Source organism: Odocoileus virginianus, chromosome 20 (genome assembly GCF_023699985.2).
Source record: "Odocoileus virginianus isolate 20LAN1187 ecotype Illinois chromosome 20, Ovbor_1.2, whole genome shotgun sequence".
NCBI lineage: Eukaryota > Metazoa > Chordata > Mammalia > Artiodactyla > Cervidae > Odocoileus > Odocoileus virginianus.
In genome coordinates this window covers 13,351,452-13,366,925 of record NC_069693.1, presented here as the reverse complement: position 1 = coordinate 13,366,925, position 15,474 = coordinate 13,351,452, and the positions used below count along the sequence as shown (strand labels likewise).

The window sequence follows — 15,474 nt, the reverse complement described above, 5'->3', positions numbered from 1 at the left end:
TCTTTAAAAGGAAGTGGTAGGACTTTCCTGGCCGTCCAGTGGTTAAGACACTGTGCTTCCACCATAGGGGGTGCAGGTTGCATCCCTGTTCAGGGGACTAATGCTGTGTGCCAAGTAACACAGTCAAAGAAAAAGTCACAGTGTGTTTAATGTATGTGTGAATGGCCATTTGAAATTAATCAAATTCACACAGAAAAAAAAAAAAAAAGGAAGTGGTGTGCCCTCCGCTGCTCTGCCCTTCCTGAGAAGCAGATGGTGGGTACCAGCCTCCCCAGAGGCCTGGGGGTGGCATCCTGGAGGGATGCAGAGCACCCAGACAGGGAACCTCCTTCCTGGATGACCTCACAGAGCCACCCATCACCTGCCCTGGACTCCCACCAGCTCAGGCTCTTGTGGGAGAGAAAAGTGAAGCTCTCTCGTCAAGCCTCTGCCTTCAGAGTCCCTGCGAAAGCTGCCACGTCCTAAATGTACTGTAATGAAGTGAACAGGTGGGGGTCTGGAGGCCCAGGCCAAGGTCTCCCAGAACCCACTCACCCCACCGTTTTATTTAGCACAGTAGTGAAAAGCTTACCTCATCTTGGGTCTGGAAGGTCTCACATTGCTGCCCCACTCCCTACTAGCCCAGTGCCCTACAGTTCCTTTTAGGACTCAATTACATATACTGTGGGGATTGTATTATCAGTTTCATGAGGAATCATGAGACTGTGTGTATGGATCACAGTAAAAACTAACATTTACGACTTCCTTCATGGTGCAGTGGTTAGGAATCAGCCTGATAATGCAAGGGATGGGGGTTTGATCCCTGGTTCCAGAAGATTCCACAAGATAAGGAGTAACTCCACAAAGCCTGTGATCCGCAACAAGAGAAGCCACCGCCACAAGAAGCCCAAGTGCCTCAACCAAGAGTCGTCCCCACTCGCCACAACTAGAGAAAGCAACAAAGACCCAGTGTGGCAAAAAAAAAAAAAACCAACCCAAAGAAGCCACTAACATTTATTAAATATCTATTTACCTTGTCCCAGGCAGGCTCTGTGCAAAACCATTTGCCTTGTGAGGTAAGTTCCATTTGACAGAGGAGGACAATGAGGGCCAGTGACTGAGCAAATGGTCCACAGAGCAGTAAGGGGTAGAGCGAAGACTCAACAAGCTCACAGCCACCCTAGGCTTGCTCGAACCTGCCAACACCACACTGCCCAGCAGCAGGCCGCCTAACTCACCAAATGATAGGGAGCACCGGCTCTGAGTCACACCGTTTGGCACTGAGCGAAGCAATGAAATCCCCACCCTCCTGAAATGTATGTTCTGCCAGGAGAGACAGACACAGTCTCTCACATCCTGCATGTGGTTGTCGGCAAAACCACAATCTCCGTTTACCTCCTCTTCTCACGCAAAGACCAAAGATCTTTGATTTACAAGACGTTTCCCCCACACAGCCCCCCTGCCCCGGTTGTCATCTGTCCTCATCTCCCACCTCTTTCCCTCCAGCTCTTCGGGCTCACAGGCACATTCCTGCCTCAGGGCCTTTGCACTGGTCATTCCTTCTGCCTAGATATGCCTCCATGTGCTTGTGTGGCTTATTTTCTGACCTTCGGATCTTAATAAAAAAGATTTCAGTGTGGCTTTCCTGGTAACTCTATCTGAAATCCAGTGCCTCCCAAACATACTATGTAATTATTACCTAATTCCCTTTCTTACTGTATTTCTCCTAATACATATTACTTGAAAAAAATAAAACAGTTATTTATCAGTTACATAAAACCCATTTCAAATATCCAATTCAAGGATTTTTAGTAATTTTACCAAGTGGTGCAACTATCACCATAGATCTGTTTCAGAACATTTTCATCGCCTTCACCCAGTAAGATCCTTCATGGCCAATTTAGAGCTAATCACTGTTCCCACACTCAGCTCCCAGCAACCACTAATCGACTTTTTATCTCTGTAATTGTCTTTTCTGAATACTCATATGAATGGTGTCATATGACATGCAGCCTCTTGTGTCTGGCTTCTTTCAACCAGCATAGTGTTTTTGAGGTTTATGTAGCCGTTGCTACATAAATACCAGGAGTTCATTCCTTTTTATTGCTGAATAGTATTCCATTGTATGAACAGATCTATCACATTGCATGTATCTATTCACCAGCTGTTGGACAGTTTCATTTCCAGCTTTTTCTAACATACTCTACATTTTGCCATGTACCCCCTGACAAGAATGTCAATTCCACAGGGCTGGAATTTTTGCTGGTTCTGTTCATTTCTGTGCCCCCAGCACTTGAACTGTGCTGGACACACAGTAGGTACTCAATAAGTTTTATTATAAAATGTATTATGTGCTGAGGGAATCAGAATAAAGATAATCTCAGAGAGTGGGAGGCAAGGGCTGTCTATGCTGGTTATCGAACCAGGGGAAAGGGGACGGAGTGACGAGGCTCCATGGAGTTGGCAGTCAGGCAGGGCAGGTTCCTCTAAGGAATGGACTTTGCAGCAGAGACCTGAGTGCACAAGGCTGATAGCTGCACAGTTTTGTCATTATCCTCAGGCCTAAGTCCCAGCCCTGCCCACCACTTCTGCAGGCCCAGCAGCCAGGTTGGGGGCAAGGGCTGGGCCGGAGAGGGACTCCCAGGGACACCTAGCCTCACAGCAATTGGAACAGATGACTCAGGCTCTCGACTCCTCCCTGAGCCTAATCTGGGCCCCATACAGTGTGGGGAGGGAAGGCTGGGCTCCGTGGCTGTCCCTTCTACTAAGTACAGCCTCCCATAGGGTGAGACCAAGGGGCTACACTTGCACTTGGACTTGCACTCTACTGCCTGGGTTTGAATCTTAGTTCTAATCTATCCATTACTGTTTCTGCTCCTCAACGTCTTTTTTTTTTTTCCTTTTCTTTTTTTTTTTTTTTTGGCTGTGCTGGGTCTGCACTGTGGCACAAGGACTTTCTGTATATACAGCACATGGACTTAGTTTCCGTGCGGCATGTAGGATCTTAGCTCCCTGACCAGGGATTGAACCCATGTCCCTTGTATTGGCAGGAGTATTCTTAACCACTGGACCACCAGGGAAGTCCCGCCGCTCATCATCTTAACTGGTCCCTCAGTTTTCTCATCTGTAAAACAGGGATAGCCACCATACCTACCTTTTACTTAAAAAACAAACACTATAAGCACTTATTGCTAGTAACTGTGTGCAGGCATGGTCACAGGAAACTAATCCGTTTGATTCTTACATCAACGCCATATGGTAGTTATCATTTACAGATGAGGCACAGAGAGGGGAGTAACTTCCCCAGATCATTCTGTTGTTGTTTAGTTGAAAAGTCGTGTCCAACTCTTTTGCAACCCCATGGACTGGGAGCCTGCCAGGCTCCTCTGTGCATGGGATTTCCCAGGCAAGACTACTGAAGCGGGCTGTCATTTCCTACTCCAGGGGATCTTCCTGACCCAGGGATTGAACCTGCATCTCCTGCACTGGCAGAAAGATTCTTTACCACTGAGCAACCTGGGAAGCGCTACTGGGTAATACAGGTGGGCTTCAAATCATGAGACTGGCTCCCAAGTTTATGCTCTTCTTCCTTTCAGACTCTGCTTCTCACCAGGCCAGAGGCTATGTTACAGTGAGTTAATGTACAAGAAGCCCTTGGAACAGTGCCAGGCACAAAAGCACCCAAGGAGTGTCAGTATTATCATGGCACAGAGAGCGTGCGGAGGCACCCTTTCTCTCATTTCTTCAAGTGCGAGCATCTGACCCTTTAAGGGAAGCTAGTTGCATTTCTCTGGCGGCTCAGACAGTAAAGGGTCTGCCTACAATGCGGGAGACTCGGATTTGATCCCTGGGTCGGGAAGATCCTCTGGAGAAGGAAATGGCAACCCACTCCAGTAATCTTGCCTCGAAAATCCCATGGGTGGAGGAGCGTGGTAGGTGCAGACCATGGGGTCACAAAGAGTTGGACAGGACTGAGCGACTTCACTTTCACTTTTCAACAGTGCTAGTAGTCCCCTCCCCAGAAATCTTCACCCTTCCACACTCCTCTCCCAACCCCGAGTCCCTTGGACTGCAAGATCAAACCAGCCAATCCTAAAGGAAATCAGTCTTGAATATTCATTGGAAAGACTGATACTGAAGCTGAAGCTCCAATACTTTGGCCACCTGATGCGAAGAGTCGACTCACTGGAAAAAACCCTGATGCTGGGAAAGACTGAAGGCAGGAGAAGGGGACGACAGAGGACGAGATGGTTGGATGGCATCACCGACTCAATGGATATGAGTTTAAGTAAGCTACAGGAGAAGGTGAAGGACAGAGAACCCTGGCATGCTGCAGTCCATGGGGTTGCAAAGAGTCGGACACGACTGAGCGATTGAACAACAGGGTGCGTGAGGTGGCAGGGAGCATAGCAATCAACTGTCCACCCTCCCCGTTTCCCAGAGGACCAGTTGGGCGGTGCTGGGGAGGGGCAATGAGTCAGGGTTAAGGACTTTGAGCAGAGGTCGGGTGGGGCTCCTCATAACTTCCTGGCAGGCCCACTGCCCCTCCCCAAGGCCCGCCCCCTACCCTCGAAGCCTTGCTCCAGCGCTCTGGCCCTGCACACACACCTTCTCTCGCTACCATGGAGTTTGACCTGTCGGCAGGTGCGCTGCTGTTGCGTGGGGAGCTTGGGGGCCAGGATCAAGCCCTAGGGTCTGCCTCCGGGGGGCATTTTCTGCGCCTGCGCCAACCCATCCACTGTCTCTTCTCCCTGCAGCCGTGGAGTCCACCCCCAAGAAGCCCCAGGGGGCAGGCAAGGTGGGCGACCCCAAGCACAGCCCCCCCAAGGTTCAGGGCGGGTCTGCTGATCACCTAAAGGTAAATCACCTCATTCCTGGGAGTTGCTTTTTGACCCCAGGACCCTGCTCGGTCTGGGGCCTCCGACTTGGGGGGAATGGGAGCTGGGAAAGGGGTCTCCCAGCTTCACTGGTGTGCCTCCCAACTAGCATCACCACGGCCATGGCCACGGCCAAGGGAGCGCCTCAGATTCCAGCAGCAGCTCCACTGATTCGGAAAATGAGGTGAAGGTAAGAGGCTTCCCCCTCCGTAGCGGGTGCCCGGTACCCCAAGTGAGGGCGGAGTCCCAGCCCGGAACGCGGGCCGAGGACTCACCGCCGGAACCCTCTCTCCCCTCCCACCCCCACCGACCCCTGGCCCCACAGCCCGGCTCGGAGCTACACAAGAGCGCCCCGGGCAAGGTCAAGAAGCCCAAGGTGAAAAAAGAGAAGAAGAAGAAGGAAGAAGGGAAGAAGAAGGCTTCCCATTGATGGGCCTGGGCGGGGCTCATTAAACCTTTGCTTGGCCTCCTGGTCGCCTTCTGGTTGTGAGCGGTCCCCGGCCTCCTTCTCCCTTCCCGGGACGGGCCTGCCCCCTGCTGGACACCGCGCGCCAAGGAGAAGCTGCCCACGCCGTGTCCATCACGGTTTATTGTTTCTGGAACAGTGGCCGCCCTGCTGGGGGGCGGCCTGTGCAGCTGGAGATCTCAGCACCTCGGCGAGGGCGGGGAGGGTGGGAGGGGCTCGGGCTGCGGGGCGCCCCCCGGTGGCCGGCAAGTGGCCTAGAGATGAGCTGTGGCGGCGTCGCCGGTGGGGGTGGGGGGCGGCGGCCGCCGGAAGCAGCAGCGGCGGGAGGCGTCGCGGGGCCGCCCTCACCGCACCAGGTGGAAGGTGAGCCAGTACATGAGCAGGGGCTGCGCCGCCGCCACGGCCATGGTCAGGTACATGCGCAGCTGGTTCCGCGCCCCACGCACCGGGATGCCCTCGGCCGCCGCCTCCGCCAGGATCTTCAGCCGCAGCGTCCGGATCTGGGCCGGGGAGGGAGAACACTCTTGAGCCGGGCCTCCTTCAGGACTCCACCTTCCCCACCCTTCCTTCAGAGAGTGGCTGGGCTTAAGTCTGCTCCTACGGAGCCTCGGGTTTCTCCTAGATCTCCTAACAGACAGGGAGGACCTCCTTGTCCTCCCAGGCCTTGGGAGAAAATGTGAGAGGGTTCCAAACTCAACTGCCAAGCGAGGGCCTTAAATTGATGAAGTGGGCAACTTCAGTGTGAACGCCCTGCCCATGGGGATGGCCAGGCTTGGCCCTTTGGCCACCATCAGCTTGTGCCGCACTTGACGATTTTTCAACACAAGCCGGAAATGCCATTTTTTCTCCCCAAGCCAGAAATGCCATTTTTTCTCCCCAACTGTTTTGTTTAAACCGCCCCTAAAGCTGTAAATAATGCCATGTAATTACAGTTTATCTGTGGGGCGGATCTGGCCCACCAGTCACTAGCTTTTGCTCTCTGCTGCTCACACTTTTCATACTGCTTATGGGGTTCTCAAGGCAAGAATACTGATGCAGAAGTGGTTTGCCATTCCCTTCTCCAGTGGACCACCGTTTGTCAGAACCCACCACCATGACCCGTCTGTCTCGGCTGGCCTTACACAGCATGGCTCATAGCTTCATTGAGTTACACAAGGCTGTGGTCCATGTGATCATTTTGGTTAGTTTTCTGTGATTGTGGTTTTCATTCTGTCTGCCCTCTGATGGATGAAGATAAGAGGCTTGTGCAAGTTTCCTGATGGGAGGCACTGGCTGTGGGGAAAACAGGAGTCTAGCTCTGGTGGGCAGGGCCATGCTCAGTAAATCATTAAATCCAATTTTCTGCTGATGGGTGGGGCTGTGCTCCCTCCCTGTAGTTTGGCCTGAGGTGGCCCAATCCTAGAGTCTGCAGTCTTTATGGTAGGTTACAGGCTCTATAGTAAGGGTAAGGGCGATCTCCTCAAAAAGAACTTATGCCAGCATGCCACGTGTCTCCCAGAACTGCTGCTGTCAGGACCCTGCGGCAGGCCACTGTCGACCCATGCCTCCGCTGGAGACTCCCACTCACTCACAGGCAAGCCTGGCTCAGCCTCTTGTTGCCCAGAAGGGGGAGAAAGAGGATGAGATGGTTGGATGGTATCATTGACTCAATGGACATGAGTTTAAGCCAACTCCAGGACATAGTGAAGGACAGGGAAGCCTGGTGTGCTGCCGTTCATGGGGTCACAAAGAGTCAGACATGACTGAGCAACTGAACCACCTAACACTTGCTCACACTGATACTCTCAGTACCCTGAAGTGGAATTATCATCACCCCGTTTTACAAAGGGTTTCCTTGGTGGCTCAGTGGTAAAGAATCTGCCTGCCAAGCAGGAGACAGGTTCAATCCCTGGAACAGGAAGATCTCCTGGAGGAGGAAATGGCAACCCATTCAAGTATTCTTGCCTGGGAAATCCCTTGGACAGGAGAAGGTGGCGGGCTATACAACCCATGGGGTCACAGAGAGTCGGACATGACTGAGCAACTAAACAACAACCTTTTCAGAAAAGGGGAAACAGGTTTAAAGAGAGGAAGTGAGCTGCCCAGGATCCAGGAAGGCCTGGGGTCAAAGCCAGGGCTGGTGGATCCCAGAGCTCCTAACCAGCACTTCTAGTCCAGCTGGAAGGACTCTCAGAGAAGCTACTTCAAGGACACTATACTCTTTTCATCCTAAAGGAAATGCTGGAAGGAACGCCCACTGTACCAGAAAAGTGGAGTGAGAGCCGACTGGCTGGCTCCTCCTTCCCCTTCAGCACCCCGCCCTTGGACACCCCCGCTTCTGGAAAGCTCTCTGGACCCCCAGGCTAGGGTAGCCCCTCCACCAGTATGGCTATGGGTCTAAACTCCCACCTGACATCCCCTGCTTGGATGACCCCAGGGACCCCCAACGCTCTCCAGAAGGCCTGTGCCCTGCGTTCCACCCTCCCTTGAGCCCCAGCTCACCATGAACACAAAGATGGACACGCAGCACCAGCCCAGTACCAGGTAGTAGCCGATCTTCCCAAAGAGCAGGCCCATGAGGACCCCACCAATCATCCTGTGGGGAGAGCGGGGGAAGGCTGGTCTGAGGATGAGGCCCTGGGGCTGGGGGCTGGCAGTGGGGAGGCAGAGGGGGTACTCACCCAACATACTTGTAACCCAGGAAGGCCACCAGGTCGATAGTGCTGAGGTCTGTGTTGACAGTGACAAGGTAGAGGCTGAGCAGGATAGCCAGCACCTCCAGTGTCAGCCAGGCCAACGCCGAGCTCGCCTGCAGCCCCAGGAGGTCTGGAGAGAACCTGCCGACACCCAAGCTCTGTCAGCCCCAGTTGGCTGGCTCAGACCCTCCCAGGGCAGGGGGGACAGCCTCTGGTGGCAGGGGTGCGCGCTAGAGACCTGGCAGGGACCAAGATGGATATGGGCCCTGTCCTGGAAATCCCATCCCGAGTGACAGACAGCCCAGAGAGGTCAGGCCGGGACGGGGGAAAGCGCAGGGCAAGGCAGGTGTTGTGACCCCGTTGGGAGGGAGGGTGTCCGAGAGGAGGGGGCACTTGAGCTGAGGCTTGAAGGAGTAAGGAGCTGATGGGGGAAGAAGACCTCTGCCATATCCCCTGGGACTCAACAATTCATGGCTCTAATGACAACGGTTTTCCATGCCACAAAGGTAATGAACAGGGGTCTGTGAGCAAGAGGTAGGGGCCTGACCCAGGCTGGAGGGTGGGGAGGTTTCCCCGAGGCAGTATCAGCACAGTGGAGACATGAGTGAATGCAGGGGATGGAACACACTCCTCAGCAAAGGGGACCGCGTGTGCAAAGGCCCTGGGGAGGCAGCCCAGGTCCTTGGCAGAAACAGAAAGAGGACAGAGTGGCTCAGCAGAGTGAAGGGAAGGGGCAGAGAGAGATTGCAGGTGGGCAGTGACAGCTCCGGAGATGGGGCTTGGTCTGGGGACAGCCGAGCAGGGGGCGGAGAGGGGTTGGCATGGCCAGGCCCACCTCTCAGACAACATCTTCCTGTTGGGAGGTGGGGTGCAGGGGTGTGTGGGGGCCGGGCAGTTAGTTAGGACAGGCCAGGGAAGACTAGATTGCAGGTGGGCAGTGACAGCTCCGGAGATGGGGCTTGGTCTGGGGACAGCTGAGCAGGGGGCGGAGAGGGGTTGGCATGGCCAGGCCCACCTCTCAGACAAGATCTTCCTGTTGGAGTTGGGGTGCAGGGGTGTGTGGGGGCCGGGCAGTTAGTTAGGAGAGGCCAGGGAAGGCTAGATTCAGTGTCATCCACCACAGGGTGGGGTGATGGGCTGCACGTGAGTGGGGAAGAAGAAAGAGGTGAAGGCAACCCTGAGGATACACCGAGGGCTCTGTCTTGGGCCAACTGGCTACACGGTAGGACTGTTCTGACCCAGGGGAACCAAAGAGACCTTCTTGACTGTCCCCCCCAGCACTGCAAACCCCACACTACTCAGCTGACCCCAGGCCTCTCTTACCTATCCTGGGTCCCCAGCGCCAGGCCAGCCACCAAGACGTAGGTGATGAAAGCCATGGCTGTGGGAGGCAGACACACAGACACTGGTCAGAAGAAGGACCATCGGGGCCTCTGGGCACCTAAACGTCTGCCCGAGACAAGCCCGCCTGGAGGGAGGAGGTCGCCGGGTGGAGGTGGGTGGGATGAAACCTGGAATGTAGAGGTCAGGAGCGTTGACGTCAAAGCGGGGGGCCACCGGCGTGTCCTGCTGGTACTGCACCTCCCAGTCCTGTGGGGAAAGGGGGGAGCAGGCAGGACCTGGAGCGGGGTGCCTGCACCCCTGCAAGCCCTCTCTTGGGGCCAATCTGTCCGGCCTGCTCCTCAGTCTCCTTCACCCCTGCCCATCATGTGCCTTGGGGTGCCAGTGCTCACCTGGTGCAGGTAGGGAAAGACGAGCAGGCCCAGCTTTTTGCCCACGTACATGGTGTCCACGGCAAAGTAATACTTGAGCTTGGTGACGGGAATGAAGCGGTCGATCTGGGGAGGCAGAGCTCAAACCTGAAGCCCTGGCCCCGTGGCCCCTGCCTGCACCCCCCACCCCAACTCCCACCAGTCCAGCCCACTCACGTTCTTATCCACCAGCTCCTTGCCCTGCGCAGCGAGGCTGCTCCCATAGGCCATGGCCATGTTGGATACAGGATCAGCCAGGAAGGCTCCCTGGGGCGAGGTGGAGGCTGCAGGGTAGCCCAGGCCACCGGGCACCCGCTGGGCCCCATAGCCCCGGCTCTGGGCTGAACTCGTGTCATCAAAAAGCTGGTGGGGGTCAGCCATGCCTGGCTGGGACACAGGAACCCTCCGCTTTGAGGCTGCAGGGGAAGAGGGATGGGAGCCTCATTCATTTGTCAGGAGCTCTCCCTCTGGCCTCTGCTACAGTGGGGCGCTGGTTTTGATGTCAGATGGGTTGTCTTTTGTGGTGTTGGAGAAGACTCTTGAGAGTCCCTTGGACTACAAGGAAATCAGTTCTGAATATTCACTGGAAGGACTGATGATGAAGCTGAAACTCCAATACTTTGGCCACCTGATGCAAAGAACTGACACACTGGGAAAGACCCTGATACTGGGAAGGATTGAAGGCAGGAGGAGAAGGGAACGACAGAGGGTAAGATGGTTGGATGGCATCACCGACTTGATGGACATGAGTTTGAGCAAGCTCCGGGAGCTGGTGATGGACAGGGAGGCTTGATGTGCTGCAGTCCATGGGGTTGCAAAGAGTCGGACATGACTGAGCAACTGAACTGAACTGAACTTAGAGTTGTCTAGTCAGGTCTGGGCGGCCTCTGCCATCCATCCATTCATCCATCCTTCCAAATAACGATGATGATGATGATGATGATGATGATGATGATGATGATGACGATGATGGCTACTATGTACTGGGGTTGACTGTGCACAAAATCCTGTACTAAGTCTTTTATAAGCAAAGTTTCTAGACAGACTGTCTCTCTTCCTGTTCCCTCTTAGTCATTCAGTTCCGACCGCAGGGGCCTTGTTGCTCACTGAACACACCAGGCACCTTCCATCTCAGGGCCTCTTCACTGGCAGTTCCTCTGCCTGAATGCTCTTGATTCAGACACCCTCAGGACTCCCTCTTCTCCTCGAAGTCCTGGCTCCATGGGACCTTCTCTAACCATCCTGTCTGTAACTGCATCTGCCTTGGTAACACCCCCCATTCCCTTTCTGCGCTTAATTTATATCTATAGAACTCAGCACCAGCTGACATACTAGCTGTTTAATTTCTCTTGTTCACTGTCTCCCCCACTCCAGTGTGAGCTCCCCAAGGTAAAGAGCTCTGTCTTGTTTGTGGCTGAAGCCCTAGCCTCTAGAACAAGGTTTGGAATAGATGCTTGATTAAAACAAAACAAAACAAAACAAAACCTGATGAATAAATGGCCATTCCCACTTTATAGATGTGGAAACTCAGGCTTAGAGAGGCTAAATGGGGACTTCCCTGGTGGTCCGATGGCTGAGATTCTGTGTTCCCAATGCGGGGGGCCTGGGTTCAATCCCTGGTTGGGGAACTAGAGCTCACGTGCGGCAACTAAGACCTGACGCAGCCAAGTAAGTAGATAGATAAATAAATAGAGACACTAAATGACTTGTGCAAAGGGAGAGACAGAGCAGGATTCCATCCCAGGTCGGCCTGTAAAATATTATAATAATTAAGCCCCAACTGACCACTGAAATCACATCAGGCCATGTCCTAAACACTGTGGATGAACTCATTTAATCCTCGCAACAACCCATTCTGTGCTGGTGATACTATCATCCCATTTTAGATGCTGTTGCTGCTAAGTCGCTTCAGTCGTGTCTGACTCTGTGCGACCCCATAGACGGCAGCCCACCAGGTTCTGCCGTCCCTGGGACTCTCCAGGCAAGAACACTGGAGTGGGTTGCCATTTCCTTCTCCAATGCATGAAAGTGAAAAGTGAAAGTGAAGTCGCTCAGTCATATCTGACTCTTTGCGACCCCATGGACTATAGCTACCAGGCCCCTCTGTCCATGGGATTTTCCAGGCAAGAGTACTGGAGTGGGGTGCCATTGCCTTCTCCTTTACAGATGGGATGCTGCCAAAGAGGTTCAGGTCCTTGCCCAAAATCATACCGATAGCATGAAGCAGAACTGGGTCTTAAGTTTTCAAAAGGTCCCTCTGCTTCATATGGGGAACAGGCTGGGAAAGCCGGGACAGGGAGAGGAGAGGAAAGAGGCTGAGGAGATGGTCCAGGTAGGAGAGATGGTTGAGATAGGCATTGGGGGGGGGGGGTTGGGGGGTGCTGCTTCTGGATGAATCTGGAGGTAGGGCAGGATTTCCGGAAGTGTGCTTGGCTGGGGTAGGGTAAGGAAGAGGGAGGAATCCATGTTATCTTCCCAGATTCTGGTCTGAGTGGGTGGGGTGCTGTCTACAGAGATGGGGAATATGAAGAGGGCGGATCTGAACCCAGCGCTCTGGCTCCAGCACCCTGACCCAAAGCAATGCCTCCATAGCAAATTTACTGAGAGCCTCCTCTGTGCCAAGCGCCATGGCCGGAAAAGGGCAGTAAGATTACAACGGAGGGGAGAGGGGTCAAATAATCCACGTCATGGCTTTCTCCACACCTCCATTTTCTCAGTGGAAAGGTGTCCACTCTCTGGGCAAACTGACACTCATAAACTGCTCAGCCCCTGGCCTGGCCCATAGAAGAGTGATCCATCTCATCACCTGTCATCAGTTATTAGTCCCTCAACTCTTCCTCTTCATTATGTGTAGCCTGAAAACAGACCCAGGGAAGTCCTCGATCTCAAAGCCAATAGCGCTGGCACTGGCCCACTTGTCCCTGAGCACCACTTCTCTTTCCCTCTCCCACTTTTGGCCAAAGGGCTGGTTTCCGGAAAGCTTTGGTAAAAGCCCGCCCTTCCTCTCTGTCACCACCTCTGACCTTGGCAGTTGGGGTTCTGCTCTCACTGGTCCCTTAAATGCCCCTGCACCACCAGGCCGGGGCTGTTATTCCTCTCTGCTCGGACTCAAGGCCCTTGGCAGCACTAAGGCCCTTGCCGCAAATGCCAGCCTCTGACTCAGTACCTGTTTTCCTGGCTTCTGAGACACCGTACTACCTTTTTCTCTCTCCTGTCGGAGTCCTACAAACATCGACGGAGCCCTTTTGTGTGTTACACCCTGCTGGCAGGCAAAGTGGATACAGCAGTGAACAAAAGGGGACAGCTCATGCTTTTATGGAACTGATGGTCTGATCAGTCCCTCAGTCACTGGTTTCTCTCCAGCTCCCTGAACTGTGTGACCCAATTTTTCACCCTTACCCTTGTCTTCTGCCTCTCACCTAGGGCAATCTCACCACACTCCTGGCTTTCAAAGCCACCCACCTGATGCCCTGGGCTGTCTCTAGCCACCATATCCTGCCACGGCCCTCTGACTGCCCCTGGGCCTTTACCTCTGACACTGGTGCTCACCCACCATGTCTCAATGTTACCCTCCTTTCTCAGATTCTGTCATCTTGCGCCTGAATTAAATGTCCTTCTACCAGGTACCCCTGTTCATCCTTGGGCAGAGAGTATTTCATGCCCTCTGCCTAAGATCATTGCCCTCTGCACTGAGAATAAAACCCAAATGCCTACGAGGCCCTGCATGACCCAGCCCTGCCAACCACCCTGGTTTGTTACCTCTCTTGGGACTCATTCCACCTGGCCACAAGGGCCTCCACCTCTCGGGCCCTGACCCTGCCAAGCTCCTCGCCTCCTCAAGCTTTAGAACAGACACTGCTATCACCCTGGAACACGTTCCCACAATTAACACCGGCCAATAGAGCACCTGGCCTCAGCTCAAAAGACTCCTTCTCAAGAGATCTTCCTTATCCTTCATATGAAGCCCTAGCCCTTGCTCTTTCTCATAATATCCAGTGGTTCTTTTTTCTCTTTTAAGGAGTTACCACAATTTCTAAATCTATCTTCATTTGTCTACTTGTTTACTCAGCACAAGCCTCCCAGGCTTTTCCCTCTCATCACAAATCCCCTTCTCATTCCTCATCATCAGCTGTATCTCTTCCAGGAAGCTTCACTGACACGGCAGGGCCGGGTCAAGTTTCCTAATCTGGCTAACACACACCTCCATCCCAGTCACAAGCTCTCTGACTGTGCTTCCCCCACACCAGCCCTGAGCCCTGTGCCTGCACATAGCTCCATCACACTAGACTGTTGCTGTCTTCCGCTCTGTACTGGTAGCTCCATGAAGACAGGAAGCAGGACTGATGGGCACGTCTGTGTCCCCAAGATCCCCTACCGCAGGGCCAGCCAGGTTTCTCTCTCTTTTTTTTTTTCCAGCCAGGTATCTTAAGAAAGGTTGAAGGGAGGAATGCAGGCATCATGTCTTGAGGCCTCAACTGCCCCCCCCAATCAATTTCCAATTTACTCCCTTTACAGTTCTAGTTACTTCCCAAATTATCTTGCTGACTAGTTTACTTCCGAGTTTAGTGTCTGTCTTCCCACTAAATTCTCCCTTGTAAGTTGTCAAGTTGTAGGTTACCACTGGGTATTCATATTCCACCAGCACAGGGCCTGGCACAAGGGAGTTGAAGCAAGATACGCTGAATGAATAAATAAGATGCACGGTCACTCCTGGGGATGAAGAGGAACTTAGAGATAGAAATTCACAGATACGGGAAAACAGCACAGTAAATCCAGGTTCAAATCTTAAATGAGGAGTAAACACGGTCCTCTGAGATCGCATAGGGCTATAGGGCCATAAACGCCGTCCTATGCTACGTGGGCAACCGCGCAAGGCCACGGAAGGGTGGAGAGTGGCCAGAGGGCTAACTACAAATGAATGGAAGACGCGTTTTTCTGCACATCACACAATATCTTGCCCAAACTTGTTCCAAAGGAATTTCCTAAAGAAAAGAATCGACCCCAACGCGCCCCCCTACCCGGACCTGGCATCCCTGCGCTGTGCACACCTCGTAGCTCCCTGACCTCGTGACCTCTGACCTGTGGCGACCTCGCCAACCGCCGAGGCGGCCCCGCCACGCCCCGCCCTCCCGATCTCTTCGGTCGGCCACGTACGCCACTTACGCTGCCGGGGCGTCCCCGCCGCCGCCAAGCCTGCCGGGTTCATCTTTCGCCGCCGCAGCCACCGCTGCCGCAGCCGCCGCCCCAGCCACGGTTCGAAATGTGCCCGCCCGGCTCCCGTAGCCACGCCCTACCGGCAACACGGCAGCCAATGGGCGCCTCGATCGCGCAAGGCCACCACGCCCTCTCACGGAGGCCTAGAGAAGTTGGCGGTAAGAGGAGAGTTTGGAGACTGGTGACGTAACGCAAGAGTCAGGCCTTCAGGGCTAGGAGGGCGGAGCCGGGAAGAATCCTTGGAGCAGGAGGTGTCGTGCATGCTGGGAAATGTAGGTGTCGAGCGAAGAGGCCGATGGGAAATGGAGTTCTCTGTAAAAAGAGCTCTATTTAGCTCGTGAGAGCACTGGGGAGCCAGAGAAGGGTATGGAGCAGGAGGAGACCCATTTGTATTCCCCAGCGGCTAAGCGGAGTTGTGTGGGCCCTAGGGCTTATACGATTTTGTCAGACTTTCCTTATTAAAGTGATTATTTAGAGTGAGAAAAGGACATCCAACAAGTTAGATGGGAAGA

The 15,474-nt window shown here is 53.8% G+C and overlaps 2 protein-coding genes across 4 annotated transcripts; one reads left to right on the top strand and one right to left on the bottom strand.

Moving 5' to 3' along the window:
* Positions 1–4,512: 4,512 nt before the first annotated feature.
* On the top strand, positions 4,513–5,322 carry C20H19orf33 (chromosome 20 C19orf33 homolog). Its single transcript, XM_020881644.2, has 4 exons — positions 4,513–4,623; positions 4,737–4,837; positions 4,966–5,046; positions 5,182–5,322. The coding sequence occupies exons 1-4, from the start codon at positions 4,602–4,604 to the stop codon at positions 5,284–5,286; spliced, it is 309 nt and encodes a 102-aa protein (XP_020737303.1). The 5' UTR covers positions 4,513–4,601; the 3' UTR covers positions 5,287–5,322.
* Positions 5,323–5,427: 105 nt separating this feature from the next.
* YIF1B (Yip1 interacting factor homolog B, membrane trafficking protein) lies at positions 5,428–15,125 on the bottom strand. Of its 3 annotated transcripts, none has more exons than XM_020881645.2 (8): positions 14,903–15,125; positions 9,926–10,164; positions 9,731–9,835; positions 9,509–9,587; positions 9,321–9,378; positions 7,983–8,138; positions 7,804–7,897; positions 5,428–5,822 (listed from the first exon to the last, which is right to left on the bottom strand). In XM_020881645.2, the coding sequence occupies exons 1-8, from the start codon at positions 14,952–14,954 to the stop codon at positions 5,667–5,669; spliced, it is 939 nt and encodes a 312-aa protein (XP_020737304.1). In that variant the 5' UTR covers positions 14,955–15,125; the 3' UTR covers positions 5,428–5,666. The 3 variants fall into 3 exon arrangements, with proteins under 3 accessions (XP_020737304.1, XP_020737305.1, XP_020737306.1); XM_020881646.2 differs by having other exon boundaries at positions 14,912–15,123; XM_020881647.2 differs by lacking the exon at positions 14,903–15,125 and adding an exon at positions 14,773–14,809.
* Positions 15,126–15,474: the final 349 nt, after the last annotated feature.

Bases quoted from the DNA above. Each gene is read 5' to 3' on its own strand.
- YIF1B (XM_020881645.2), bottom strand. From the start codon at position 14,954: ATGAACCCGGCAGGCTTGGCGGCGGCGGGGACGCCCCGGCAGCGTAAG. The intron at 10,165-14,902 runs GTACGTGGCCGA...CTTCCCCTGCAG, and splicing joins GCCCCGGCAGCGTAAGTGGC to CCTCAAAGCGGAGGGTTCCT. The intron at 7,898-7,982 runs GTGAGTACCCCC...CTCTCCCCACAG, and splicing joins CTGGGTTACAAGTATGTTGG to GATGATTGGTGGGGTCCTCA.
- C20H19orf33 (XM_020881644.2), top strand. From the start codon at position 4,602: ATGGAGTTTGACCTGTCGGCAG. The intron at 4,838-4,965 runs GTAAATCACCTC...CCTCCCAACTAG, and splicing joins GGTCTGCTGATCACCTAAAG to CATCACCACGGCCATGGCCA. The intron at 5,047-5,181 runs GTAAGAGGCTTC...CTGGCCCCACAG, and splicing joins ATTCGGAAAATGAGGTGAAG to CCCGGCTCGGAGCTACACAA.